The 20,420-nt window shown below is 29.3% G+C and overlaps 1 protein-coding gene across 2 annotated transcripts in view; it reads right to left on the reverse strand.

Annotated features, from left to right (window-relative positions):
• LOC142318429 (uncharacterized) overlaps window positions 1-20,420 on the reverse strand; it is a 202,635-nt gene that overhangs the window by 66,655 nt on the left and 115,560 nt on the right. For both annotated transcript variants that reach the window (XM_075355018.1, XM_075355025.1), the window contains exon 10: window positions 6,176-6,342. In XM_075355018.1, the coding sequence (XP_075211133.1) occupies window positions 6,176-6,342 (167 nt within the window). The remainder of the gene's footprint in view (window positions 1-6,175; window positions 6,343-20,420) is intronic.

Here is a 20,420-nt window from a genome sequence, read left to right on the forward strand (position 1 = left end):
CCAAACTGTACCTTTAAACAAGTTAAAATTTCCACAAGGTAAAATCTCTGTGGATTTAACACCTTCACATACATTGTGCAACAGATGATGGAATCTCTTGCTCACCCATGGATATACTGATGACAGAACAAAGCAGAGAAGCTAACCAAGCTGGTTCCCTCTCTCTAATACACCGAACATTAACTCCCCACGTCGCCATCCAGCTCAGAACTGCTTGCTGCATAGAATAGCAAAATTACCATTTAGATTTGATTCACCCTCATATTAAGAATAAAAGTTTAGATTTAAAAATACATATAACAGAAATAAAGCTTGCAAAAAAGCTTGGAACCGATCCGATAAGTTTTAAAGATATTTTCTCAATATTATACAGATCTATTTGATTAATAATAAAATAGGATGCAGTATATATTTAAATTTTTCTATTTATTAGAATGAACCCCTCTTCATCTTGAATAAATCAAAAAACAAAATTAATTTTGGATCTTTTTCAATAGGTCCTAGCTTATTAAAGCTATCTTTACTAAAAGCATAAGTTGCCAGAAAACCCCAAAATTTATGTTACAAAAATGTATTTGTTAACTTTTGAATGGTTTACAAAAAATATTAGACAAAGTTGATAAAAAAAAGGAAATTTGTCACAGTGATAAAAAAATGCTCAACAGAAATAAAAATGCATAAATGATATTTTTATAAATGACTGAGAAATCGCTAGTTAGAGTTGAAAAACTTTTCTGTAGGTGAATAAATACACAAAGTATTTAGTCTTCACACAGTAAAGACTATTAGGTATCATTAAAGTAAAAATCATCTATACATTATTATTATTATTATGTACAATACACAAGTCACCTGGCCCTTGAGCTTGATTTTTAATGGCCATTTGCAAAAATAAAAATGTTTAAATCCCAACAGTAATGCAGTAAACATACATCAAAACAGAAATTTATTTCTAAAAATAAATCAATTACTATTAAGTCTTGCTTTAATAAACTGAAAGTATATAGAGATTGTAAATTGTTATATAAATATTTTATTTAATTAAATTATTATTTTAACCCTTTAAATGTGAAGCCATAAGTGCAACACCTTCAAAAATGTCTGCTTTCTTGGGTTTGTTCCTTACATGAACATTATTTTATTCCCAGCACCTGTGTTTGACCGTAATCATTCCAAAAATAATAAAATAAAATCATGTGTACATGTACATATGATTTTATACAGTGTCAATAAAACTTCAAAGCTATATTTTAACTTTTTAACAGGATTCAAAACTGTACATTAACAAAAGTTTTACCCATATTTTTCATCTATACACAACGTATGATATACTACATTTTAATAATTTCAATACTTATTTCATGTGAAACAAAACAAAAATAACTACAAAACAAATTCAAAAATTTGAATTAATCTGCTATAAAATCTATAACAATCTTTTTTTTCTAAATAACGTTTGATAAATAACATTTCATAGGTGTATTTGAGCCTTCATTGTCATCCAACAACTGGGAAGCAAATAACGTTTTTTTTAGCTTTTTTAAAGGTGTACACAAAGTTTCAAAGATATTTTTTGGGCTGAAAACGGTTAAAATTTTTTTTAAATAAAAATTGTCACACATCTTTACGAAATAAAGATAGATTAACAAATAAGATAATACAATCAATTTTATTTTATTGTCAGTACTATAATAGGTCACTTAGTTTATGACCATTACTATTGTCATTCATATATGTAATAAATAGGTAACAGATGTGTCAGAGTTAAAACAAACTTCCAAAAAATACACATTCATCACATCACATTAAGTCATTTTAGGTCTTAGGTGGAAAATTAACAAAAATGTTACTGTCAGTAAAATAAAAATAATTGTAAAAAGAAGTAATAATATCCAAAAAAAATTACAATGAAATTGTAAACTGTATGGTAAGAGTCTCACAGATATTTTTCTACTCAAAAAACAAAAATTTCTGTAATAAAACAATACTGATATCAAAAACAATAAGACACTACATTTGTATTATCAAAATCTGTTATTAATTTAGAATTTCCTGTAAAAAAAATACATGCTAAATATATGTAATAGACAATAGATGTACAATAACAAAAAAAATTTGTTACAAAACTCTTACCAGCCCAATTTCACTTATTAAACAACAAATAATCATAAGAATTGTTATTATTTCTGTAAATGCGATAGGTATTATTAATTGTTTAATAAATGAAATTGGGCAGCCAGTAAGTGTTTTGTACCAAATTTTTATTTTTTTTTTATTATATCAAACACTTTTAATGTATATTTATTGTCTATTGCATATATTTAGCATGTATTTTTTTTTTTAAAGAAAATTCCAAATTAATGATAAATTTTGATAATAGAAATGTAGTGTCTTACCTTTTTTGATATCACTATCATTTGTTAAAAACAGTTTTATTTATATACAGAAATTTTTGTTCTTTGAGTGGAAGAAATTATATCTGCGAGACGCTTACTGTGTGGTTTACAATTTCATTGTAATTTTTTTTGGATATCACTATGTTTGGTTAGATTATTCTTTTATTTATTTATTTTTTTTTTTAATGAATAACTGATTATTGAGGATGACGCCATTCACTTGACTGTCGTTTACTCTCTGGCATGTGATACAAAATCCATGTTTCATCGCCGGTAACAACTGAATTAAGGAACTCATCATCTTTTTCTGTGTAGCACATCAAAAATTCCAAAGCAGATCCCATTCTGACTTTTTTGTGATGTTCTGTTAAGACATTAGGCAGCCCACGCGCAGAAACCTTTCTGAAGCGTAAATGGTCATGAAAATTGTGATCAATAACAGTTCATGAAACATCAGGAAAAATATGAGCCAGGTCGAGAATCAGTGAGCTGATTCATCATCATTCTGATTTCATCATCGACGTGTTTCAAAAAGTCTTCGGTGATTATCAAGGGCCTCCCTGAACGTTCTTCATCATGCACATTATTCTGTTATTTCTAAACATCTCACACCATTTTTGAACGTTTCTTTCATACATTACATTATCACCGTACACAGCAACTACGAATATATAGCTGCCTATGAATTTCAGCCGGCTTAACATTTTGATGGTTTAAAAAACATATGACTTCAAGTATTTCACAGCCAGCGGCAACATCAATTTTCCTATTCATTTTATAACATAATAACTCACATGTAATCAAAGATACTACAACTCAACAACTTATAGACAACAATGCAGTGTGTACATAACTAGTGTGGCCATGAACGACACAGGTTTGCCAACCTTAGGGAGAGAGATTTCCCAGTGGCCTTTACTTTAGAGGTACCCCTCATAATTTTATTATTTAGCCTAATTGAATAATTTAATAAATTTATATTTTAAAAAATAGTAAAATATAAAATAATACTTCAATTCTATAAATTTTTGATGACAAATTAAAAAACTATTACAATTCATTTGAAGGAACTTCAAAATAAAATTTAAGTTTTAAGTTAAGTTTCAGATGGTTTTTCAAACTTTTTTGAAGTTGACTTTTGTTTAAAAAAATTTATTTTAGTTTTATTCTTATCCAAAATATGGGTAGACCAAAAAATGTTCTGTATGAAAAAAGACCGTTCACAATTAATGCAAATATAAGAAATCTTGATCTTGTCAAAAATAAAAAAAGGAGTCCAAAGAAGCGATGAGAAAAGACTGCTCCCACCACGAGCTATGGCTCTGCAAAATATTTATTTACTGTATTTATTACTTTTCTAACTTCTTCACAAAAATACTTTGAATAAAAGAATTACATAAGGCTGTAATAATAACATTGTGCTATAAATCATTACTGTGAAATTATGAGAAAAAATCTTCAAATTACATAGTCCGTGTAACTTTTTCATTTAAAGATCTTCCATATAAGCTGTATGGAAAAACTTTCACAACAGGACCACCAGAGTAACTTTTACAAAATATAAAATCAATGTATTTGATGAACAGTTAAGCTCAATATTATTTCATTATTTAGGATAAAAGAAATTTATTCAAATATATGGTTCATACAGCTGATCAAAACAGGTAGTAGTTTATTAAAAATCATATCACCACAACACATTCAAACTACAGTAAGTTTATTATTGAAACTTTTCAAAAGTTATTTTACCCGTGCTCCCTCTATTCAGTGTAACTTCTTTATATTGCATTTTTTATATGCAATAAGACAAATGCAAATTCAGAAGCCAATCTTAAAGTAAATAAATTAAACAAAGAAAAATCTACGCAAGAAGGATGATAAATTCTTAAACACACCCACAATCCTCTACATCTTTTTTTCATTTCATTGTATATATAACTATAGCAGATTTGATATTATTTTTGTTTTCTTAACTAAATACAACAGGAGGGAAATAAATCAGTAGTAAAATAATAATAAAAAATGGAAAAAAAAACTTCTAAATTACACAAACATATGCAATTGAAGAAACACAGTCATAAAAATAATTTTTATTGAAAAGCAAGCTAATTTCGTTCAAACTGTCTAGCACTGCAAAGTCAACTTTGGAGCACTTTTGAATCATTCTATAAAAATATTAAACAAATGACTACAAATGCAATGTGCAGATAATTTTGAGAATAAATGTCAACTGGGTTGCCAAATTATCATAATTATATATAAAAATCTTGCCTATACAGTTTTACACAGGTATTGGTTTCTTTTAAAATTATTCCTACCTCATTTCAGGTCCTAAGGACTTGACTTACTTCAATCTGATATATAAGTTATAAAATTCACAATCAGATTGTTTCATACCTGAAAAATTATTCAACAAAATGTTTTAAAAGGATATTCTTCTAAATGTAAAATTACTAACTTCTATTGTTTGTTATCTTTTATGATGTTATATAGATAAATTCCAACACTAACTAGTAGTAGAACTATGGGACATGGGAAATATGGAATTTGACATTGATTTTGTAATAAGGTATTCAATGTTGTAAAAGAAATACGAAAATGAAATTATGATGAAAGATTTTATAGTTTTAATTTATTTTTTTTATTTCTTACTACATGGTAGACGCGACATTATCATATTGTGTTGTTAGAGTGCACAACATTACTAAATTTCTTCAGGCAAGATTCTTTTACTTGCACTTACAATTTTACTTCCAAGGAATCTATTTAATTTTACACCTAAAAGGAATTTTGTAATTTAAGCTTCCTTTTCCACTATATCAACATAATAATAACTTTTTTAAATTGTAATGCTGTAATAAAATCTCCAATCATAACTCCACTTTAATATTGAATTTAAACAGCCAAGCCAACACAATAAAAAAAATGAACCTAACAAAATCTCCCAAACTCTAGTAATTATAACTGTACATACATAAAAAGTGTCTTCATAAAGAAGCATAAAAAAAAGGAAAATATAAAAATTAATAATCTGATTTGGCAGATCCATTTAAAATGCTATGACAAACAACGCTTCAACAATGAAAACTGCCTGGTTATGGATTTTACAAGTTATAATTAGCCAAGTTATGTAAATTTCACAGCCTTCAACATTTTTAACTTCAAAGTCTTTTTTACATAAAAAATGTTGCTGAAAATTTTTTGAGTAAAAAATGTAAACTTTTTCAGTAAATTTTTATATTCACTTTACAAGACCTGACTGTCTCCTTCTGTGGTACTTATGCACAAATCTGATCATTCACATTCAGCTGAACAATAATCAGTGTTCAAGAGGATTTACTAATATAAAGTGGAGGATGTGCATTCACTTTACAGTAGTTATTCTTATGTCTTCAAGAGATGCTAAACTAGGAACAATTACACCAACTTTAATCTACACTAACCTGAAACAAACAGCTCTCACAGCGAAACCTTATTACAACATTTCCCAGGATAGCAGTTAATCTGAAAATTACTGTTTAAAACGAATTATAAAACTGAAATTTGCCCAAATAATGTTTAATGTTACTCAAATGATTAACTGTAACATCCATTAATAAGTGAATCTGATAAATTATAACCACATCAGGTTCTCATTCCTCATAAAAAAATTGTAAATCTATTTTTTATGAAAAAATTTATAATAAATAAAATGAACAAATATTTTAAATGTTTTATTCATTAAAATGATGTAATGAGGCTTCACTGTGGCAATTAATAAGAATTGGGGAAATGATCACCTGATGTGGTCATAGAGATTGGTCTCATCATCAAACTCAGCCAGGCAGAGGTCACAACGCAGCAGAACATTAACCCCTTCCTGGTGAAACTGCAGGTGGAACACATGTCGCATCTTGCTTGGGAAAGATATGTTACACTCATTACAAAACTGCGAATTATCCACTGCCTGCAAACAGATAGTGGAACCAATTGTATACGTATTCGCTTCAAGGACTGTTGTGACCAGACAGTAATATAAGTAAAGAGTAGAGAAATAATCTTAATAAATTACATAACATTTTTAATATATATAATATTAAAATAACAGAATAAGATGCGATTTAGTAAAATACCTTATTCTAGCAAAATATTATTACTAGTTTTTATTTTAAAATAAATTTTTCAAAGTATAATTCAGACTTAATTTTTTTTTTGAAAACCAGAATTCATAATCAAAAAAGTTAATAAAAATATGAGGGAATACTTTTTAATTGCTCTGTACTGTCCAACAAGGTTTGCAGAGAGTATAGTTTGCCAGGTTTTAAGCTACACAATGTATTATCAGTATGTCTAAAACGCTTACATCTATTACCATTTCTTGCACGAAACAAATTGTTGTCATAATTCAATTTGTTTCATTTTCTGAGAAAATACTGTGAATAAGTAAAATAGACATGAAGAAGGAAGTAGTGAAAATCATAATAAACATGGAAGGTCATCCACTGTTACTGACAAAATCACTCAAAAAAATTGGGCAGGGTGGAAATAGGCATTTAGCGATCAATTAAATTGATGTAACATCTCCAGAAATGTAAGAAGTTCTTTATGAAACAGCTATGGAAAATTAGGCTACTGTAAACTGGATGGATATTAGATGCTCGGTGCAGGTAAAAAAATCAAAGGGTTCTAGTCTAGCACAAGCAATGTTCATATTATGAAGGATAAAGATAACTTACTGGTCTGTATTGGAGAAAAGCATGTGGCTATGTTAACAAACACCTGGGTACAAACAACAATCAGTGCAATGACATCATTACCTACAGTACATAGCACAAATAAACAAATAATAAATACCACGCTTTAACAAAACATAATCACTTGATTTAAAAAAAAAATCAAACCTCTAGTAATGAACAATAGAACTGCTGCTTCAGTAAAATCCTTTTTGTTAAGAAACTATTCTACCAAATCCAACAAATAAAAAATTACATGAAACTACCAGCTCTGACCCTGCCTACTTAACTATCATATTATTGCAGGATTGCTTGAGACTTTAGTCCAACAAACCCACCTAAGTCACTTTAATTATTCACATCACATGATTCATACCAGTCTTTCAGAGTAACATAGGCAAAATAATAAATGTTAAAAAATTGGGGCTATGAAATTTGTCAGATTAAAAATTATCATTATATAAAAAAATCACCACTGGCTTAGATTTTAAATCTAACGAGTTCTAGCAGCATTCAAGGGTCATTACAGACTATATAAAATATAGATTTTTCTATCTTTAAATAGAATTCAAGTGACTATGTTAATAAAACAGTATTTCTGACAACCACCTACCTATAGTATTCCTATGTATTCTAATGAACACACATGCATACACGTCTGTTCCCATAAGTATGCATGCAACCACAAAAATTCATTAACTGCTAAAAGTTTTATTAGTGTATTGCAAATTAAATTTTTGCCAAAATGAATATAAATTAACATTAATGCAATAAATTTTTCAGAACTTCACTATAAGCTTTTAATAGAATTTTATCATCCAATTTAACATAATAATTTAGATTACAGTAAAATCCTAGATCGCATACAAAAAGAAACAATACTGAAAGTAAGATATTAACAACATCAAATAAATAGAAACATAAACAAGATCAATACTCAGATAAAAATAATTTATTATAAATATAAAATATTATATACATAATATACAAAATACAAGTGAAAAAAATATAACCACCTTTAATGAAAGTACACAGTTTTTAAACATTTTAGAGAAAATTTGCAAATAAAAATTTCAGATGTACATTTAAAACATAATCTTACACTATCTAATTTATTTTCAGTCGCTTACAAAAAGTAAGAGAACTTACAAAAAAATAATATTTAAACCCAACTGTAAAATTTAGTTAGATATTAATACATTTCAAATGTGAATCACATATTTTTAATAGTCAAATCATTTAAAAATAACACTATTGTTAAATTAACATAGTAAGTGATATCCAATTGAAATTGTTGTGAGATCATTAAATTAGTATTACTGGTAGTAAAATTATACTTAAATCTAATGCATATTTTACACGTCCAAGGAAAATAAAAGGCATTTCACAATTCAAGATCATATTTAAACACTACCGGAGACTTAAGTGCATTTCTTAATAGACATGCTAGAGGGTATTCTTGTATAATATAAAAATTTCTACCTTGCTCTGGTGAATCCATCTTGAAAATACTGATCTCTGAACATGGAATCAAAGTTACAAAAAAAACTGTACAGTGAACTGTAGGTGACCTTTAATCTCTCACTTTTGGGTTTGATACCATACAAGAGATCTTCATATTTTCTTTACCTTAAGAAACGAGACCCATATAGTTAAACAAAACAGCAAAGAAAATTCAACTATTTGATTTCAATGGTAAACTTCCTAGATTCTTTCACATTCATTGAGTATTCATCTCGATACACATTTTTTTAAAGAAATTCTGGGTCATAACAAAAAAAGTAAACACAAAATGGTAGCCTCAAGAAAAATTGTTAAATTCTGCATCCACATAAAATATTGGCAGTAACAATGTCAAAAAAATTAATGTCTGGCCTCTTACTTTAAGAACCAAGTATTAATAAGGTATTAATAAGGTAAATAAATAGATCACTTAAAAACAAATAAATACTGACAGAAACTATAAATGTATTCTCTAAGAAAAAGAGATGTCTGAAAACAGGATAATAATTTTCTTATACTATCTTAAGGGATTTGAAATTCATAATAGTATAAGAACAGAAAAAGAAATGATTTTTATTGTTTACTTGTCCAATAAAAAATATTTTTTATTGAAAAAAAATTTATATTTAAAAAGCAATCTTAAAAACCACACTTTTCCTACAATCTTAAAAATAATAGAAAGAGATATTACGGACATTGCCTACAAAAACGTATGATTTCTTAATTTTTAATTGGAACTGGATGTGATACATACTCATGTTATAAAAAGAAAATATAATAATGTTTATTATAACAATAATACAATGTAAAATAATAAACCAAAAAAGCTCTTTTTCAAGCTTACAAAAGAACTATTAATACATAAAACGACCCTCTCTAAACAGTTCATAATATTTACCACTGATTACACTTTGCGATTTCTTTACAATTCCTGGATTTTCATAGTCTCGACGTCAATCTATTTTATTCATGATTCATTAATTTTGTATAAAGGTAAAAAAATTCCCAACACCAAAACAAAACTTTTATAACAAAATTGGCAACTGAGGAAATAAATAATTTTGTTATCATTTATCATGTAACTGGTTCAATGCATTTCTAACAGCTTTCCTTATACAAAATTTCTAAGTGATAATTTAATTTTCAGTTTTCTTTCGAATGAAACTAAAAAAGAGTACTTAATTAAAAAAAAAAATTAATATTGTGATTAAATGTATAATACAGTAATGTCTTAACAGCTTGTGCTTAAGCCACCTACCAGCTTTAATGTTTAATTTCATTTTTTATTTTGTAACTTTTAATTGGAACTGGATAATGTAATATACATACTCATGTTATAAAAAGAAAATATGTTTATTATAACAATAATACAATGTAAAATAATAACCAAAAAAAACTCTTTTTCAAGCTTATAGAAAGAACTATTAATACATAAAACAACCCTCTCTAAACAGTTCATAAAAACTTTTTGTAACTTTTTTTAATTCATTATAAAATATCACAGGCTATACTTTTATAATTCATTACATACAATTTTAATTCATAGATTTACTGCATATTGGTCACTTTGTAAACATCTATTTTCTGTACTTTGTTTTCACTAACCCATTGATCATGATGACATAATGTGCTTTATATTAAATTTTGACTAGGATTTTTGACATGATCTTCCAGCAAATCATAGCTATATTTCTATAACTACTCTTTAATTTCCTCACATTTACATAATCACTCAAATGGCAAATATCTAATCCTGTAATCAATTTAACAATAGATGTAATTTCAAAGTTCATAAAACAATCAAGTATTCTTTCGTGAACAAGAAGCAAAGGAAAGGTTAATCAAAGCAAAGAAGGAGAGTTATTATTTTGACCATGAAAAAATCCTTAAGAAATGGAAGGAGTACATTGGATCTTTGTATGAAGGGAAAGAGCTGAACCTGGAAATTCTCCTAGAGGAGGATGACATAGAAGAATCATAAAAGGGAGAATTCATTTCCAGGTTTAGACAAAATACCTATAGAACTTATAAAAGCAGGGGAGGAACTAAAAATACTGCTCTATACAGTTATTAATGAAAGATATGAGAAAAGAGAAATAGTTGGAAGATTTTAAGAAATTTATACTAGCCCCCATTCCAAAAAGATTAAATGCAACTAGATGGACAAGTTTCACACAATCAGTCTGGTTTCCAGTACATCAAATATATCAACAACAATAATATTAAAGAAGATTAAGAGGAACCTTCATTCATCCCTGGGTGAGGTCCAATTTGGCTTCAGAAGAGGAAGAGTTCAAGGGAAGCCATCCTAGCTCTATGACACTCACTCAGAAAAGTGAGAAAAATAAAAACTTGTTTATTATGGTTGTGTACTTAGAGAAAACATGCGACAAAGTCAATTCAAAATGTTTGCTGTGCTGAAGAAACGAGGAATTAATTGGAAGGATAGAAGAATCATTTGGACCTTGTATAAGGATGAGACAGTAGTCATTAGGATGGAGGAGAACGAGGAGGAAATCTCAATATGGAGTGAGACAGGAATGCAACGTCGCCAAACCCTCTTTAATGCTCAGATTCAAAAGAAAATAATAGATTAAGAGAAGAAATTAATGTGGAAATTAAGATCCCAAGGGATAAAAATAGATCTGCTAAGATTTTCAGATGATATAGCTGTTATCACAGATAACGAACAAGATATAAACAAAACTATTACTAAAATGGACAAGATTTTCACCCAGAAATACAACCTGATAATTAACAAAAACGAAAGTCATGGTTTTTTAATGAAAGAATATAAGGGTGCAAGTGCAACTACAGAATGAAAGCTTGGAACAGGTCAGGGAATTTAACCATCTAGGCAGTATAATATAACACACGTGGAAAGAGCAAAAGAGACATAAAAACATGAAGCAGTGAAATAACACCAGATGGCAGAAGCAAAAGAGACATAAAATAAGTCTGGTAAAAATAGCATTTAATAAAAAAAGAAAGGATATATATATACTTTGTTCAAATAGCATCAGTATGGAAGTAAAGAAGCGGTTACTCAAAACATGTCAGGAGCAGTAGCAGTGTACAGGAGTGAAAGTTGGGCGGTTGGAAACCCTGAAAGAAAGAACCTTAAGTGTTTGAAATGTGGTGCTTCAGGCGACTGTTAAAAATAAGATGGACAGACAAAGTAAATAATGAGGAGGTGTTCAAATGAAATGAAAATAGATCTCTATGGAAGAATCCTACAAGATATATTAACTGGACATCTGCTGACACACAAAAAGCTCCTGAAGACATTATTGAGGATGTAATTGAAGGAAGGAGCCACCAAGGAAGAGGAAGGCCTGAATATATAAGCCAGATAATGAATGATATGAACTGTCAAAGCTACCAATAACTCAAGAGAAAGGCAAAAAACAAAAGGCTCTGGAAGCTTGCTCCAAACCAATAAATGGATTGATGACAACAGAGAGTTCTTTATTAATGCGTTTGTAAAATCCATGCACTTCGTTATGAACAAATTGTAAACTGCAATTATGTGCATGAAATATATGTATGTGATTTCATTAGAGAAGTTAGGGGCATCATAAATTAAACAATCAATGGATATAAAAGTTTTACTGTTAATTGCTTAATGAGATGAGGATGCAGAAGTTAGCTCTACTTATGACAAAAAGTTGTCAGTTTTTTTATGAGCAAATTTATTTTCAAAAGCTTTAAAAATGTTAATACAAAAAATTTATGGTTGCTGAATAAATTTTGATAAAAATATAAGCCTAAATTTTACACAATAACAGATAAGGCAAATACAAGAAGCATTAGGTAATAGAAATTGTAAATTATAAATATTTTTGAAATTTTTATTATGCTATTAATGTGAATACTTTCATTTATTCAATAATAAATAAAAAACATAACAAAGGCAATTAATTTAACAAACTACTTCATACATCTAATGCCCTATAATCGCAATGAAGTTAGTTATAAGTCTGCAAAAAGTGCTTACTTATTAACAATATCATTCTAAGGATGGGCTTATTTTTATCATGTATAATGCCAAATTACATGCTGCTGTATGTGTACAACCATACTTAATCCAAAGATAAAAACTAATTTTTAGTTTATAGCTAAGTATGACCAAAATTGTTTAGGCTACTTCAATGTTTACCTTTTTAAGTATTTTTACTTTTACAGATTTTTTATTTGTTTTATTCTAGAAGATTTCAGGTTATTTTTAAAATATATTTTATCATAAATCAAGTAATTTATAATAAAATCTTAATTTTATTGAGAAGTAATAAAAAAATATAATTTTATGTATTTTATTAATAACATTTAATTGTTTTAAAAAACAGACCTAAATAAAAAAGAAACCAATGTTATGTTATCATAACATAAGAAACCAATTTGTTATCATATTATGTTATGATAACCAATGTTATCATAAAGCAGCAATAATAACAATTACAAGAAACAAAACATTAAAATGTAAAATGTTTTAACACTAATCTGTTTTAACATTAAAACAGATAGTACATCTCAGTAACTGGAACATTTTGTAGCTCAACCATAAAAAGTAACGGTTAAAAACTTAGAAAACTACACCAAAATTAAAATTAACATTTAATTACATTATTCCCATAGATCAGAGTAGTTAGACTGGTTCCCTCAACAGATAACTGCTTACTGCAAACATTTAATTTGTTCATCATCATAAGAACTGATTAAATCACCAAAAATAAAGTACTGCAATTACTATATGAAACAACTGATACTTATATGAGCACAATTAACATGAAAGCTCAGAAAACATAGATTTGTTCACAATTTCAGTGTACAGGAAATATTGCTATCAAAATCTCAAAAGTGAGGGTGTAATAACAAATATTTATTCTATTTCTTTTTCCTTTGAAATGCACTAAAAAAGGAACAAATTCTTTGGTTTACTTCAGCTTATCTGATTAAGAAAGCCATATTAAAGTAAAACACAGCAAAGAGTTTTTCTATTCACCTTATTAGCAATCATATCTGATAGATTACAAATTAAGGATTCAATTTTGTTGATACAAATGATTTCATAGTTTTCACAAATATTTTTCTAAAAAATTTTGAGATTTTTCAACTGAAAAATTTATTTTAATTAATACAAACTATAGAGCCCCTTATAGAAAAAATTAACAACACTACATACAGTACCCTATTAATAATAAAAAAAAAAGATACTACAATTCCTCAATTTTTTCCATTTGTGTACTCAGCGTATTGCTGTGAACTGGAATAACACTCATTTTTAACCCTCACTTTAATAAAATACTATTAATCTGCAATTTTTTTAAAATGTTATTTGAACTAAAATGTTTAGAAGAAATTTTATTTGCTTAGCTGAGATTTTGAAAATTAGCAGGCTTAAGTTTTTTTTTCTTCTAATTTCATATAAGTGAATGCACCATCAAGATTAATTTGTGGATAATGCAACATTATTATTTTATTCTTTATCCTTTAGAAAGTTTAATTTTATATCACTTAGGTTCTTATTAAATCAAAAAATAATCACCAATACTCTATGTATATATGCTTTACTATTATTTGTCATTAAATCAGTACTGTTTGTTCCTTGATTCTTTGACTAACTTTTTTCTGATATTGGAACATGTACACTTTTGAAAAAAAACTAGTTTTTCAATGTCAGCAGGTCTGTGCTTCTTGATGTTCTGAAGAAAACATTAATACAATTGATCAGGTATGGCTGCAATTTCATCCTTCCATGTAATCAGTATTATATAAAGTAATCACTATAATAATTAATTTTTAACATATAGAACAATACATACACTTTAAGTCATCCTCAATTCTCAACGCAATATAAAATTACAGTAAACACTCAAAATAAAATATCCTGTTTGATTTTGCGCATTTAAAAATTTTAATTCAACCTTACTGTTGTATTTCATAGATTTCTACATCTAACATCCAATGAAAAATTTTTAACCGTGAAAAAATAATCAGAACATATCTCACAATTTCCAAACAAAGTCAAAATTTTGAATGTTAGTTAACAAATTGATCTCAACTATCCTTCACTAATTTTTTCACCCATTTGGATGTCATGATCTAAGAATATTATCAACTACCGAAGTTCTCATCTTTCCTAATTTACAAGCAAAAAATAATTCGTATTAACTCAAACTTCACCACACCAGGGTATTTTAGTGATCCTATCCTGATATTTTTGGTTAATGAGCTGAATCATTAGGCTTCTGATCCCTGTTTTGATATAAATGCTAACAGTATAACCCACAATCAGACTTATTCCTCTCCCCACTAATGAAGTTAGCAAACTAGAATCATGACTACATAATAGTACATTCAGTTTACTTATAATATAGTGCTCACATTCTCTATAGAATATCACAGTTTTTATTATTAAACAAAAAAATAAAAATAAAAAAACATATGAAAGAACTGAAACATATTTAGCAATACTATTAACCAGTCAACGAATTCCTAGAGTACAATAATTGCAGAACTATTTTTCCACTTAATAATATATTTTACTTTCTTTTTTTTATTTATAATACAGGAACATAACAGGTTCAAACTTTTTTATATCATTTATAATTGTGTTTTTTCTTACATACGAATGGTTTTGTTTTTGTTCAATTAAAAATACTGAATGGGATAAAGTACCCATTGAATTCAGATGAGCTGTTTTGATCATTCAAGAAACTCACAGGAGAGTAGGATGATAGAAGGCCGCAGCAGAATGAAGATTGTACGAATGAGATTGTATTGGAAAGACCTGATAAATAATCTGGAAGTACTGTGTTTGTCTGACCAGATATTAAGTTGAGTCACTTGTCAATAGAAAGCAATATCCAAATATTGACTGAATTGCAGTCATGTACAATAATGTCAGTGTACAAACCACCAGAGGAAAAATTTAGTTTTGAAAAACCTTCAAATGTTGAAGCAAAGAAAAGTAAGATTATACTTGGCGATTTTGATTATCAGAGTGTTAGTGTTGGGGATAGGGCAACACAGACAAGATGAAGAAGAGCTAGAGAGCTAGACAAAAAGAGAAGAATTGAAACTGATTCATGACCCTAAGTTGAGAGCATCCTTTTCAGAGTGGAAGGTGGCATGTTGTTTGGGTTGTAACCCAACATCAACAGATGACCAAAATGGTTGAGAAACCCATTCCGAAATCCCAACATAAACAATAACCTGTGCTATAAGAGCAAATTATGCTGGAAGAGCAAATGTGGTTGGAAGAATAAATTTAGCCCAAGAACAGAAAGGATAATTCAAATTGACTGAAAAGGTAAAAAATACAAAGTTTCCTGTAATTAATCAATAAATTTAAAATTTCACCTTTTCCTAAAAGCATGCAGAGTATCAAAAGGTATTTACTAAAACAGCACAGCTGCCTTAGGATTTTTTTTTTTTAGTAAGATAAAATGTGTTTTAACCATACTATTTGTATACTGTAACTTTTAAGTCTGTTTTTCTGATGAATCCATGTTTGCAACATTGAAAAATGCAACCACTAGGTAAGGAGAAGTGCTGAAGAATTCTTGTCCTCAGCACGTAGCACAAAGAGTCAAACATCCTATCCAGATAATTGGTTTAAAGTGTAATGTCAGCTCAATGTACATGACGTTTATACATTGTGTACGGTAAGATAAATCAGCATCAAACAAAAAAAACTTGAAAATAGGTTATTACAGCCGAAGAACTGGTTCCCAAATGACTTTGTATTCAAACATGATGGTGGATCATGCCATAAAGTCTGTTACTAAACTTTTAAATGAAAACAAAACCCTAGCCTAGAAATAGCCCAGATATGAACCCTACAGAGAACCTTTGGTTCGCTGTGATGAGAAAACTAAAGAAAATTAGCATTATAACAAAGGTCAATCTTATAGTGAAACTTCTTAAAATTTGGCAATATGATGACAAAATCAAAAACTCTAAAAAGGAATTTGCGGAATAGATGCCAAAGTACGTTAAATCTCTCATAAAAAGCAAAAGAATACATATACATACATGTAATATATGTCATTATTTAAATAATAGTTACACATATTATTTAATGTCATTATTTTTTAAATGAAGGAATATGTCATTGATGTTACGTTTTCTTTTCTTTTTCAGAAATTCCAGTTATTCTAACAATTTCACTTTTGCCAAATTTAGATTTGGCTTTTTTTTTTAGTAATGATCAAAATAGTCCTTCCAAGAAGTGACAGCAATCATTACTAATATAATTGCTCATCATCTATTGGTAAATGGAGAAACTAGCAAAGATCAAAATATTAGAGAAAAAGGAAATGAGAACAGCTTCCTAGGAATACCTTTCACCATGGGAGGATTAAACACAGTGATAACGGGAATGAAGATGGGTAAAGCTGTAGGTCCTGACAATATTAGAATAAAATAAGTTAAACATTTTGGTCCCTGAACAATTGAGTGGTTGGTGAGCATGATGAACCAGTGCTAGAAGACACTGCCGTTTCCAATTCTATGGAGGAAGGCACAAGTGGTCATATTGCTGAAACCACACAAGGAATCCAATGAACCAAAAGACTTCAGACTTGTATCTGTGATTTATTACCTGTATAAATTCTTCAAGAGTATGTTACATGCAAGTACAGTGGCAAAGATTTTTGAAAAGTTGATTCTTGAGCAGGCTAGTTTCTGAAATGGGAAATCATGTAGCAGTCAAATTCTAAATCTTAACATACTGAAGGCGGCATTGAGAAGAGACTTGTGATCAGAACACTTTTAGTGGACCTATCTGCAAGATATGATGCTGTTAATCTCCAGTGGTGTCCATTTAAACTTTACAATATTACCAAGGATTGGAATGAACCAATTTTCATCTTATGAACACTGTTAAGGCAATACTGGTAAACAGAAGATTTTATGTGACTCTTAAGGGAAACAAAAGTTGATGGAAGCATCAGAAGAGTGGCTTGCCATAGCAAAGTGTGGTCATTCCATTTGTCTCCCCATTCTATGTAATATTTGTACAAATGAACAACCAAACAATCCTAAGGGTCGGCAATTCATATGCATAGATGACAGCAATCACTGCTCATGAGATTAATTTTGAAGAGGTCGAAAGAAAACTTAACACAAGCCTTAGCAGAATTAGCAGATTACTATGAACAAAACTGTCTAAAGTCAAACCCCAGCAAGACACAGGTTTGCGATTTTCATTTTCAAGAAAAAGAGGCAAGAAAGGATCTTAGTATAGAATAGAGAGGATCTCAATTGGTTAATTGTACCAATCAAAGAGTCAGGCTTGACCGTACGTTGGCGCTTAACAGCACTGCCTGGAGTTGAAAAGAAAGATTTCTTTGAGAAATATTATTCATAAAGTAATAGGCTTACTATGGAGAGCACAACCAGTAATGCTTCAGGCAATGGCACTGTGTTTTGTGGGAGGGCAGAACACTGCTCCAGTGTGGGAAGTATCTCCACATGCTAGGAATGTTGATGTAGTTCTGCATGATACAGCACTGAACAATATGGTAACGCTTTGTAACAGATTGTTTGAAATCAACACCAGTGCACAGGAGTGAACTCTTATCCTAGTATAAGATGTTAAGAAGTGGGAGAAATGGGAAAGAGAAAGCAGGCAACTGACACTAAACACCCTGTGCATAATCACGTGGCTGTCAATCCCTGGCTTAAAGCTTCAAATAACTTTGTCCAGAGAAAAGCAGCTCTGGAAGTTCCACCTAAGACCCAGTACAAAACGTGTGTAAAAAGAGTATTGCCAGATGAAATGATCTCGTACCCAAAGAGAAGCTCTCTAGAGGACATCAGCTGTCATGTGGTATTTTATGAGTGCTGAATCAACTTAGAACTAGAATGGTTAGTAGTCTAAATAATATGGTGTGTGGGAATGTGCAGAGAGTGATAGGTGTGATTGTGGGAAGATTCATACAATGGCACATCTGCTCTTGTGCCAAAAAGTGGGAGAGGCTTGCACACATGAGGAGCTGCTGGTACCAAGTGACAAGGCAATCAGAGTTGCAGAGTACTGGAAGTGGAAAATATGATGGTGTTTTTATTCCTGGACAAGTAAATGAAAACAAACAAATGTAAACCTATTCACTAACAATAATTCATAACAGATACAGTAGGATCAACTATCATACAAAAGTTGTCCACAGTTAATTCTACTTAAAATTATTCCCATTTTTCCATAAACAGGGCATCTAAACAACTGTCCAATAAACAAGTTTCACTGAAAGTACAACATAATTACAGTCATACTGTAGTTGTTAACCCTTTTTAATATTGAATGGTTACATATCATGTCCCCATGCAAACAATTTTTTGTTATGTTGATGGAAACTTTTTTAGGGATTTCATATTCCAGCTGTGTCATTTATGCAATGACTTGAAAATTTCACTAATACTTATTTTTTGTATATATAGAATTTTTTAATTTTCATTTTTTCTCCTTGGGACAGTATGTATCCACTGCGAAAGTCTGAAATGTTGTGTAGCTGTGCATATACAGAAAGTAATACAGCAAATAAGAAATGTCCACTATGGAAAGTATAAATGACAGTGATGACGCAAATTATTTATTAGAGAATAGTGATTTTGATAGTGATGTAGACAAAGAATATAATTCTCTGCCAAATGAAAAAGTCTGACCAATCTGAAAAAGACAAAGTTTCTGAAAATGAGTTGTGCAATAGCAATACTGCATCCTCTAGTGATGAAGTAATTCATCATTCCAACAATGATGTTGTTTATTTCTCAAAAAAAAGGAATTAAACTGAATAAAACAACTCCACCCATAATGCAGCGACTTTTAACACAATTTAAGAAGTATAAGAGCCCTTACACCCTACAGTTAAAACAAAAAAGAGTTGTTGGATTTCATAAAACAGAAGAAATTTTGAATGAAATTTGTGATCATACAAATGAAGAAGATAATTTAGTATTAATGGGCACATATTATTAATTTAATATTAATGGGCAATAATTTAGTATTAGTGGGCAAATGGCATTCACAGGATTTTGCATTATTACTGTGATATAGGATTTTTATCCTATGATAAAAAAAAGAGTACAGAATTACAAACAAGTAATAAAGCATATTGAAACATGTATTCCTGCAGCTATGGTCAAGGAATCAATTTATTCAAATTTTAACAATCATGTTTTGATGATAAATCCACATGAGATGAACAATAAAAAACCGATAGGATGGCACCATTTCTAAATATATCTGAAAATATCATACAAGATTTTAAATTGATTTTTATCCCTGGACCACAATTAACTGTTGATGAACAGTTAGTAGTATTTAGAGGATGACGCCAAATTTGGCAGTATATAAAATTTAAGCCAGGGATAAAGGGTATAAAGATATGAGTTGTAGCTGATCCTAAAAAAAATTATACTTACAATATACAAATGTATACTCAGCCTGATAGAATGCGTGAGAAAAATGAAGATGCATGTGTGGTCAAAGATATGGTTTTATAACTTTATGGTTCACATCACAGAATAACTGTTAATTTTTTTATTAGCTGGAGTTGACTGAATTCCTACAGAGACAAAATATGACACTTTTTGAGACAATTAGAAAAAATAATCAAGCTGTATTGTGTGAATGGTAAAAATAGTTTAAAGAAAAGAATATTCTTCAATTTTTGCATTTAATGATAATCTTATTTTACTATCCTATGCTCCGATAAAAAACCAGACTGCTGCTCTCTTGCCACCCCAAGAATGTAATTTTAAACCACAAATTATCACAGATTATATAATGCTACAAAGAGTGGTG

The sequence above is a fragment of the Lycorma delicatula genome, chromosome 1 (genome assembly GCF_047948215.1).
Source record: "Lycorma delicatula isolate Av1 chromosome 1, ASM4794821v1, whole genome shotgun sequence".
Classification (NCBI taxonomy): domain Eukaryota; kingdom Metazoa; phylum Arthropoda; class Insecta; order Hemiptera; family Fulgoridae; genus Lycorma; species Lycorma delicatula.